Source organism: Poromitra crassiceps, assembly GCF_964638095.1.
Source record: "Poromitra crassiceps genome assembly, chromosome: 7".
In the NCBI taxonomy this organism is placed as follows: domain Eukaryota; kingdom Metazoa; phylum Chordata; class Actinopteri; order Beryciformes; family Melamphaidae; genus Poromitra; species Poromitra crassiceps.
In genome coordinates this window covers 7969636-7981381 of record NC_139628.1, presented here as the reverse complement: position 1 = coordinate 7981381, position 11746 = coordinate 7969636, and the positions used below count along the sequence as shown (strand labels likewise).

The window sequence follows — 11746 nt, the reverse complement described above, 5'->3', positions numbered from 1 at the left end:
CTCTTTGAATAAGAGACAATAAGCTCACTTGCTTAATGGCAAACGTACAAACCTCAAGAAAATAACTTAAAGTTGAGCTGAACCCAAAAATGACTTTTCTCAAATACCTGGGTATGCAGTGCACCTATTTAATAATGTATGCCAAAAAAAATCACAAACATCTAACATCTAATCTAATAAAACACTTTTTCACATCAAAAGTTCATTTTTCAAGATTTCATTCATAACAGTAATCTACAGTTTGCTGACGTCACCTAGTACTATCAAATTTCTACCCCATTTCAACCAATCATATCACGACATGGCAGCTGTCAATCAAATCTTCATTTCAGGATAATTTTCTCTTCCAAATGAAGTAGAAAATGGCGCCTAGTGCCTGTCATCCTGCAGAATTCCTATCCCATAAACGAACTACTAACTTGGCCAATTGTATGAAACATGAACAAAAAACAAAAACGATAATGTCTAAGAATGCAAAGAAATGTAAATGGCTCGTTAAAACACGCATTCCAGGAATATCGTATTTACAGAAATAGCGTAAAAGGCGCGCGCTTGAGAGCCTGGTTGTCAGGGGTCGAACCTCGGAGATTCCAGGCCGACAGGCTGCACTCTCCGCTCGGCAACACGAAGGCAGCTGGCTGCCTGCGGCTCACTGAGCTCCACTCAGCCACTAACCTCGCGTCAGCAGGCTCTTCCCGAGGAGAGCGCCACAACACGCTGAATCCCACTCGATTTGGAGGCGGAACACGCCAGGATTGGCTAAAGCCAAATCCAGTCTCCAGAATTGTCAAATAAAATCATCGACATACTACTATGACCCGCCTCTCAACCTGTGATCTCGGACAAGTTATGTTTTCAGTCTGAAACGGACTGCGACGCACGCGACGAACGGGTTCAGTTCGACTTTAAGTCAGGACCTCTTTTGTATACTTAGATATCGGTAACTTCTAACTTGTTTGCAGCTACGGCAGCTGGTTTATCCAAAAATGCGCACTGTTTCCTGCAGTTGTGGCGGATCGAGGTCGGATCACGTTCTCACCACAAACGAACCGCACCAGAATTAGTTTAAAGCGGGCCGAGACCACCCTTTCTTGGTGATCTCGGTCCGCTTGTTTTGTCCCGCATCCGAGTGCGATTGCTGTGTTCACACTCCCCCAAACCAACCGCACCAAGGGGGAAAATGCTCTCTGTTTCGGAACAACTGCTCCAAACGAGATAGGTGTGAATACACCCTTACATTACTGCAGGACTAATCTCCCCTCCATGCATCCATCCATCTATCTATTCTCTCTCTCTAGTAAGTGGTGGGAGTATAGAGAGGCAAAGTGGAACGTCACTTCCTGCTTCAGCACTGTACCAGAGATTTTCATCCGCCATTTATTTTCCCATAGACATTTCAGAAAATGCTTATAAAATAGTTGTACTTTGTTGAACCCAACGGTTCAGCTAACGCTATAATCGTGAGAGACCATAGAACATTTCACTCAGACAAAAAACATTTTCTTTAAACCCGCATTTTTTTTCATGTTTTGGTCCCAGTGAAATTTTATGCGATCTCTCCTGTTTCTAAATATATCTGAACCGTTTGGTTTGAACCAGTAAAACTATTTTTATACGCATTTTACGAAATGTGTATGGGAAAATAAATGGCGGATGAAGATCTCTGGTACGGTGCTGAGGCAGGAAGTAGGCGGTCACTTTGCCTCTCTATAGGGAGAAGAGGACAAGTGCTGCATCATCTCCAGCACCCGTTCTACTCCAGAGTCTCCACCCTAGGAATTGAGCACGCATAGCCACTTTCGTGACACAAAACATGACAGAAATCGTGACTTACACAGCCCGCGGCCGGCCCGTCCACCTAGGCAATTTTATAATAGCCTACTAGGAACGATTCCTAGGGTGGAGACTCTGGAGATGATGCATCATGCGTGACTTGTCCTCTACTTATACTCCCACCACTTATAAACCCTCAGCCAGGAAGGATGACATTGAGTGACATCACTTGATGACATCACAATTGTGCTCAAGTGACACCACTGATATCACTGATGACATCACAATCGTGACAGACACCGCCGCCACACCGCCACCCACTTAGCCAATTTTAACTAAGCTGACGTCAGCCTGTGCTGAATTTACATCACTGTGTGTTTGATCTAGGGATGCACCGATATGAAAATTTTGGCCGATACCGATAACCGATATTAACATTGCTGTTATGGCCGATAACCGATATTTACCGATGTCGATATGATCTGTATAAAAACACATTTCTATGATAATAAAAAAAATTACATACTGAAAAACACATGTAAACACATTTCCAAACATTGGGAAAAGCCCATAAATCATAGATTTACCTCATTGTTTCCTCTCAATGTGAACATTTTGGCTGATACCGATAACCGATATTAACATTGTAACATCGGACCGATGCCGATATGTTAAAAAATTACTAATATCGGCCGATACCGATATGATTGCTGAAATATCGTGCATCCCTAGTTTGATCTTACCATCATGGTGCACTGCTTGCACGCGGCGAGCAAACAACATTGCAGTCACATGGATACGGCGGCACAGTGATCAAATCCAGCGCACCTTGGAAGCAAAACATGTCATGAAATACTCAAACTCCCACGGTTCCTGGCGGCGCTGGGACGTTCCTCCTGTCCTAAATTCAGCACAGGCTGTCGAAACACTGTTTTTAAACGGTCGTTTCACGCAGGAATATCATTTTAACACCCCCGACCATATTACTGGCTTCCGTAAGGAGATTGTTCTGATCTGCGATCGGACGTCGGAGACGGGCAGGGGAGCATTTCCGATATTGACATTATGTGATGCTGTTTTGGAGAGGAACGGAGGGGGGCTACGCTTACCCTTCGAAGATGTGCTGGCTATCGCAATGTGTGCAGCAGGGCTGCCTTTTTCTTTTCTTTTTTTTTACACTTTTTTTTTTTTTTTTTTTAATACGGACATCTAACAGGTGGAGTCTAGGACCTTACAATTCACTCATTGAAATAAAAAAAACAGAATAGAAAATTAAAAATGAAAGGGTTAAAATCAAAATTAAGATGCAGGAGCGATTCACAATAATAACAAAGTTCTAATAAACAGAGACAAGACCAAGATAGGGGATGACTGTTAACTTATTAGACATCTAGGTTGTAGTAGCTAATATTCCCATTTTTCCCAATGTCTGTCCCCCTTCTCTTTTTGGAGTCGGAGAGAGAAGGTCATCTTTTCCATTGAGCGGATAGAGTTAACTGTATTGATAAAGAGGGCAATGGTGGGGGGATTCTTCTGTCAGCATTTGGTTATTGATTTCTTGCTTGCGGCTATAAGTATCTTCAAAATGTATGTGTCACTTCTGCCGAGTCCATCAGGGAGGATTCCGAGATATAGAACATATTTGAACAAACTTTAATTGACTTGAATTCATTCAATTATATTCAAAGTTAAGGGTTTGATTGAAAGCTACTTTTTTTTTTTACATTTTCAAACTTGGAAAAACAAACGTGCTCACATTATGTTTGGTTAGGCAAGTACAAACATTTGGATAGGGTTTGGTCGTGGTTAAAACCCTAACCCTAAACATATATTTTTTTTTACTTACAATAATACTTAATACCTAACAATAATAATCAATAACAAAAATAAAAATGCAATGAAACATGTTTGAAGTATCGCGATTCCTCTGCTCTTCTTCATCCCTTTCTGGCAGAAGAAAGCCTGAAAGGGGCCAACATAAACATTGTGTGTGTGTGTGTGTGACTGTCAAGTGACTATGTGAAAATAACATTTAAATGTCACCAACCATAACGTGCTTCCTCTTCAGTTAGTCGCTGCGTTGCCACTGCTCTCTGCTTCTGGACTGTACACATTTTCACACAGTGACAGCATCTTTTCCTCCTCAACTGACAAACGCTGTAGCTAGTTCGCTCTGATAGCTTCACAGCTAAACCATTGTAATGTTAGCTTCACAGCTAACGTTAGCTTCACAGCTAAACCATTCCTCTGGGTCCATAAGAGAAAGAGGAGCTTCTTCTTCTGCCTCCAGTTTATATATTCGTGATAGTATCATTCATACAGAGTGTTCTGTTGGTTATAATAAACGTTGCTAACTAGCCTTTTAAAAGGAAAAACATCGGGAAGTAGTAGGCCCCCGTCACCTTCCGCTAGGAGAGCTAGCGAATACAAGAAGTTCCGGTGAGGTTTTTCAAAATAAAAGAACGATACTGCACAATTATAGAGCAGGCGGAGGCGATTGAAAACGAATTATTTTTCACATTAAACCAATAAACTAAGCATTTAAATGAAGCTATACAATACAAATGATGTATTGGCGGTTGGCATTACTGCCACCAACTGGTATGGAGCCACACTCCATACCAGTTGGTGGCAGTAATGCCAAGAATCTACTGTCTTACAAAATGGGAGAGAAAAAATTAATAAAAATAACATCCTCATATCCTCTCAATCAAATTCTTTGTTCAAAGATAATCAAATATAGGAATCGATAACACTAACTCCGGAGTTATTTTGCAAAATATCGGTTAGGGTATGGTCGTGGTTAAATCTGGTTTCGTGGTGTCATCTAAACCCCGTTAGGAAAAGTATACATGCAGCCGGGCCTCAGAGCTCAACATTGCAGTAGGTGACACTCAGATTGCAGCCAAAACACGTGTTAAATACTTAGGCTGTGAGATTATGGGACAACGTTATTATGAAGGCTAACCAGAAAATCTAATACCTGGCACGTAAGGCCTTTCTCATGAATCAGGAAACGTGGAAAATATTGGCTTCAGTTTTGATACAGCCTCACTTTGACTACCTTTCCTCATGGTACAGCAGCACCCCCAGGGGAACAAAAACTAAACTTCAAACAGGTCAAAATAAAATAATCAGGGTGGTATTAGATTATAGTCCCACATGTTGGGCCTCCTGAATTTAAGAAATTAAAGTGGCTGACAGTAGAAAATAGAGTAAGGCAGTTGAAATTGAGACTTACAAAATCCTGCAAGGTAATGAGCCAAAGTATTTTAGGAATTATTTTACACTGGTGAAAGACGCTCATGGCTATTCTACTAGGCCGGGGCAGGGCCACGTATTTTAAGACCTGTTCGGGGCAGAATATCTTTATATGGCAGTAACAGTGTGGAATATAGGCTTCCAGTAGAAATAAAAACTAGCCAGTCGTAGCAGTTTTAAATGTAAATGTGGGAAATGGTTGGCTGAACAGGGTTGAGGTAGTACATTGGAATGTACTCTGGATGCATGTTGTATAGTAGCTATGTGGGATCGAGTGTTGAGGTTAGTAATTAAGTCTTTATATAGCACCTTTGAAAATGCAGGGTTACAAAGCGCTTCACACACAAACAAAAGTAAGCAAAATAATAAAACTTTACAGTACAATGAGAAATAACAGCAAAAACGCATCAGACAAAAACAATCAAGGATCGATCTATAAAAAGGCTTGCCTGTAGAGATGTTTTTTTATAGATTGCTTAAAGTAGCCCAAAGATTGAACAGATCTGACAGAAGCAAAAACAAAAAAATAAAAGACTGATAAAATAATAGTCGGAAATTCTATTATTTTGTTATGTTTTGTTTTGTATGTGAAATGGTTTATGTTCAGTCATGATTCAGTAGGTCGCTGGTTGGCTTGGTTCCAGCCTTAAAACTCATTATACAGTATAAGGATTTTTTTTAAATGTCTATGGAGAAAATGAATTGGGTACTCTTCCAGGGCAAGAAACGTCACGTGACTGTTCAGCTCTATAGTGAATTGGGTCGTTGGCTTTATTAATTCATGCTTGTAGTAGAGCAGAGGTTTTCAAAGTGGGAGGCGGGCTTCCCCAGGGGGACTCTTATTACATTAGTTATCAAATGAAAGGAGATCACATAGAATATGCATGATTTGGTTAAAGAGATCGTTCAGAGATACAGCAGATTGGGGGGATTTTTAACTGTCTTTCCCACTTTCCCAGAGTCAGAAACAAATAAATACCTATAGACAAGACATTTTAGTCTGAAGTCAAACAGCAATATCAGGCTATCTTGTCTCAATTGTTGAGTGTCTATGGGATTCAAATAACAATCACGATCCCATAGTGATCCATGAATCTAGCGAAACTACGGTAACGTTAAGCAACCCAACTGGGAGGGGGGTCTTTGTCCTCAAGCTCTGTCTCAGGCCCACAGTCTCAGACTTTGAAAACCCCTGAAGTAGAGTACAATGAAAAAGCAGCAGAATTTTACATCGGTGACAAAACATGGGACATAAAAAGGACACTTTTGTAGCGCACACGTGAAAACAAGACACATGCACATACCTACATACACATTTACATACAAGGTTACTGGGAATAAAGGGAGCGCTGACTATATTTTAATAAAACCATGACAAAGCAGACTAGAGGGCTATTCCATGTGATAAAGAAAACAAAAACATAGATAAGTAAAATAATGTTAAAGGTTACTTCCTACACAGATGATCAAGGATACACATACAAACTTATCGCTTGTACATCAAAATAGTTGACAAGCAATTTATTGCGATGGGTTGCCAGAAAAAAACGTTTGTGAAACACTCAGAACAGAATTGTGTGTGCCTGGCAATCACTCCATCAATGGTATCACAATATGTTTCTACTGAAAGACAATGATGATGATCATTCTGACTATTGAATTGTCCAGCCCTCTGGTGTGTGGACTCTCATGTGTGTCTTCAAGTGTCCTTTAAGACCAAAACATTTACCACAGACTGAGCAATTAAATGCTTTCTCTCCTGTGTGGACTATCATGTGTCTGTTCAAATCTTCTTTTTGGCTACAACTTTTACCACAGACTGAGCAATTAAATGGTGTCTCTCCTGTGTGGACTCTATTATGCAACTTCAAGTATGATTTTTGACTAAAACTGTTACCACAGACTGAGCATTTAAATGGTTTCTCTCCCGTGTGGACTCGCATGTGTGTCTTCAAATCTCCTTTTTGACAAAAACATTTACTACAGACCGAACACTTAAATGGTTTCTCTCCCGTGTGGACTCTCATGTGTGTGTTCAAGTTTGCTTTTTGACCAAAACCTTTACCACAGACTGAGCAATTAAATGGTTTCTCTCCTGTGTGGACTCTCATGTGTTTGTTCAAGTCTCCTTTATGACCAAATCTTTTACCACAAAATGAGCAATTAAATTGTTTCTCTCCTGTATGTACTCTCATGTGTTTGTTCAAGTCTCCTTTATGACTACATATTTTACCACAAAATGAGCAACTAAAGTGTTTCTTCTCAAGAACTTCACTGTTTTTCTGTGAGTCTAATCCTGCCTGAGCTTCACTAGTTTCCACCCTATCATCACCATGGTCTTCAGTCTCCGGTTCAGAAGAGTCTGAAGTCTTGCCAGCACTAGTTGGTTGTAAATCATTAGCTGGATCTAAGTTCCTGGCTGGTTCTGATATTCCACAGTCCTCTCCTTCAGCTTCTGTTTTCATCTGTTCCTCAGTTTGGCTTTGATGAAGCTGTGAGGACTGAGGTTTATCTTCATCATTTTCACTCTTCACAGGGACAGGAGTGAATGGGACCTGGGTGATATGGGCCTCCTCCGGCCCTTGAAGCTGCTCTCCGCCATGACTGGTCCAGAGTTCTGCCTGTTCCTCTTTAATGTGTGGGGGCTCCGGGTCCTCCTGGTCCAGACTGGAGCTCCACTCCTGCTGCTCAGGGGGAATCTCTTCTTTACAGACCAACAGCTGCTGGAGGTCTGGAGGTACAAATGAAATACAGACATATTCACATTAAGGAAAACGGATGAAGTCAACCTAAACTTGTTACCATTACTGTAAAACTTCAATTAATAGCCCCGGCGTTTAATTGCTTCAATCACTGAATTCAACCGGCGTATCTTTAGGACCTGCGTCTATGTAGGACGGCCATTTAATTCCTTTCACACAAAAGTCTTGCTCGCACCACATGGACTCAAGGAGGAGTTTGACCTATCATGTTTTTTATAAAGTGTTGTAATATGTATCTCCCCTTTCAGTTACACTGCACATATCACCACTGTCCCTTGTACATAGTATTATTGTTGCATTTGTGTTTTTTTCTATGCTGTGTCTGGATGATCATGTTTCTAGTTAGTATAACTATCTTTTAACGTCACACTTTTCTTTTAAACGTTATGTGCTGCGTCACACCCTTCTTCCGTGTGCCACGATTGCTCTTTATGTAGGTGCGGAAGCCCACACCCAGCTATTACAGCCTGACGAAGACCAGCAAGGTTGAAACACATTACGTTTTGTGCCCCTGCTTATTAAATTGAAGATGTACATTGTTTATTAAACTGTTTCAGTACACGTGTACTATTAGGGGTGTCAAAAATAATCGATTATAAGATGCATCGCGATGCGGACCTGCACGATTCTGCATCGATTCACAAATGTTAAAAATCCATAATTAAATTATTATTATTATTTATTTATTTTAATAATCAAATAAAATATAATGGAAGTACATGCAGTTGTTTATTTTAATTATGGATCATAATACAATGCAATTCTAAATGCACTTTTATTTTAAAAGTAGCCACACAGTGAGAAAAAAGAAAGTGAGTAATAAATCATGTATTGGGGAAAAAAAGTGATGCATCGAGATGCATCGATAATCGTTATCGAATCGTAGCCCTCTGAATCGTAATCGAATCGAATCGTGAGGCCAGTGAAGACTCACAGCCCTATGTACTATACGTCATGATTACATCTTGCTCCTGATATCAAAAAAGCTCCTTTTTCTCATTTGTTTTATGAAAATAATGATTCACCATGATGTACTATGGAAACCAAGGCCCAATCCCAATTCTTATTTTTACCCTTACCCGTTGTTTCTGAGTGTCCCTCACTTTGACCCTTCAGAACAGAGCCACAAGGGGTAGGGATTGAGAACAATCACCTAGGAAATGGGACACCACTCATTACCTCATCGTTTTGCCCAACTGTGATAATAAACTATTTCTGGTTCAAACAGATTGATTGAAGTCTGCAGATTCTCATAGATACACAATTAGTCATCATATTGCATAATATCAGAAATTAATTACATTTGTGATACCATATTAATATTTAAATTATACTATTTTATTCGATGACTGGTTTGCTCAGGAGTCACTGGAAAACATGATTATAACATTATAGGCTAGCCTATATAGGATAGTATAGCCTATTCAAATTAAATTGATTGAGTTGATATTGTAGCTACATAATATTCTGTTTTTTTACATTTGATTCTGGCGATTGGGTTGCTTCATAATTGGGACATTAAACTATCCCATGTGGTTTTCGCTGGGTCGGGTGTCCAAAAAGAATCTCTTTTATAGCTCCATAGTCATGTTTTAGTGTTAAAGCTTTTTACACGGATCTGCTTGCAGATGCTGGCTGGCTGGTGCTGCTGCGACTGTTCCCAGCTTGAAGTGGGCGCAAATCAAATCAAATCAAATAGTCGCAAAATACCTAACCAAAACTTACACAAATAAATGAAGGTCTTCCTTCGAATGTCAGAAACTCAGATATAAACCTTTGTAACTTTTGGCTCATTTCTGGCGGATTAATAGCTATTTCCTTCTCAGCCCTTGGTTTGGAGTGTGGGTCCTTCAAATCTCAGTTTCGAGGGCTACTAACCCCTCCCACTTCACCCTCGGTCTGAGGCAAAAACGATTTGGGACAGCCCTACCACTCCACATGAACGCGCAAAACGGGAGGGTTAAGGGGTTAAGTGGTAGGGCCAAGGAGGTAATTGGGATTGGGCCCAAATCACTCAAAATCTCAAAATAGCTGCAAAACTCATTTTCAACAATGTACCAACAATGTGCAGCAGCAACATGTGAAGGGTTTCTGCAGGCCACCACACATATTTTCATCTATAGGGTTTTATTTTGAAAGCTGTGGCCGGAAGTAGGGATGGGCATTTTAAGTAATTTAAATACTCGAGTACTCTCCTTCCATTATGGACGAGTAATCGAGTACTCGCCAGGGGGGGGTGGGATGTCCGTGTGGAAACACGTCACAAGCAGAACCCAAGTTTGCAGTTATTTCGCATTAGCCATATGTCTGTAAGAATATCTATTACAATGATAATAATGACAGAGCAGGGGTAGTATTCTGTCTAGGGGTTGTTCACACAACGTTAGCGTTTTTGCATGGAGCACTTATTGTGAGGAAATAAATGTGGAAGGACCATGACAGTGATCTGACGTTAGCTCGGCAGCTGTTGGCCTACCTCAGTAAACTCCGGTGGTTGGATCGTTAACGCTTTGTTCGAGCAGACAATTGTGGAAAAAGTGAAGGCCTATTTCCTATTCCTATTTTAAAGTGTCAAGTCACAGTTACATATGACTCGGTCGTAAGAGCTGTCCACGAATCTGTTGTTATGACCACCGCATTAACACTTTCCAAATCAGCCCTCAGTTTCGCTGCAGTGCCCTCATACATCTTCTCCACCCTTGTAGCTGTTGTTCTCCGTGATGGCAGCTTGTACTCCGGCTCCACAAACGCCATTAACTCACGGAAGCCTCCCCCCTCCACAAAGCTTAACGGGAGCATATCTCCAGCCACCATTTTCGTCACAAGCTGGGAAATCTTCTCTGCCTTGACGGCATCACAACGGCGTTTGTTGCTGCTAGCAAACGAGGTAATGCGAGACTGCTTTTCATCTGCGCCTGTTAGGTTGACGTTTTCCTAGTGCTTTATACGCACGTGGTTAAGGATCGAACTGGTATGTTTATGATACGCTAGTTTAGCATTACATAACCTGCACAGTCGTGTCGTCCCTCCTGTCAAAATACTTCCAAACGTTGCTCTTATGCGGCGCCATGTTGTCTCTGTCTGTATCGACAGATTCACCTGTGGTGTCGTGTGCAGAGCTACCATTTTTAAAGGGGAGGGGGGTGGGGCGAGTAGTACCCAGACAGCTGAAACGCTACTCGACTAATGACGTTACAAACGAGTACTCGAGTACCCGAGGACCGGAAGTCATCCCTATTTATTGTGTGTAGCTTGATGCTGCTCCTAGCTACGGTCCGGACGGACTAACCTGCTCTGTGCAGCTTCACTTGGGGTTTCAACAGGACATTGAGCAGCTTCCTCAGGCAGTGGATCTCCTGCTCTGACCGCTGAACTTTGTCTTCGTACTCCGCCACGGTTTTCTCAAACAGCCCGAAAATCTCCTGCGCAGCCGCAGTTAGCCGCTCGGTGAGCAGCGCTCGCAGCTCCTCCGGCGGGATTTCAGCCCTTTCTTTCCCTTTTTCCAGCAGCAGCAGAAAGTGTTCAGCAGCAGCGCTGATCTGCTCCTGTACACACAGCCTCAGCAGCTGACCGGCCCTGCTGCTACTGCACATCTTACTCCTTTCTGCTGCAGCCCGTCGTCAGCCTTCACAGCAAGCGGGAAAGGAAACAGAGACTGTCTTCTGGGTCAACGTGGTTCGTGTTTGTTGAGTGAAGCAGAGAGAAAGAGCAGAGCGCCTCCTGCTGGCCTGGAGGGGCACAAGAAGATTCAACTTTAGAGTCACATGCTGAAATGTGAACCTGCTCTGACAAAATCAGATCATCAATCATTCAAACGTTAAATATAGTTTTGAAGCTCATAAATGGTAGAAGGGAGAACATCACTGTGAAATGCAAGATGTGCCTTAGGGCTGGGCGATATAGTTAAAAAGTATATCGATATCAAATATTTCACATCAGTCAATATCGAT

At 41.5% G+C, this 11746-nt stretch overlaps 1 protein-coding gene across 1 annotated transcript; it reads right to left on the bottom strand.

Annotated features, from left to right (window-relative positions):
- Positions 1-1753: 1753 nt before the first annotated feature.
- On the bottom strand, positions 1754-11443 carry LOC310779392 (uncharacterized protein; the record flags this gene model as incomplete). The annotated part of the gene is made up of 3 exons (XM_083639928.1): positions 11086-11443; positions 7615-7765; positions 1754-1772 (listed from the first exon to the last, which is right to left on the bottom strand). Exons 1-3 carry the CDS (start codon positions 11387-11389, stop codon positions 1754-1756), a joined length of 474 nt encoding a protein of 157 aa, XP_083496054.1. The 5' UTR covers positions 11390-11443.
- Between the last annotated feature and the right edge of the window lie 303 nt (positions 11444-11746).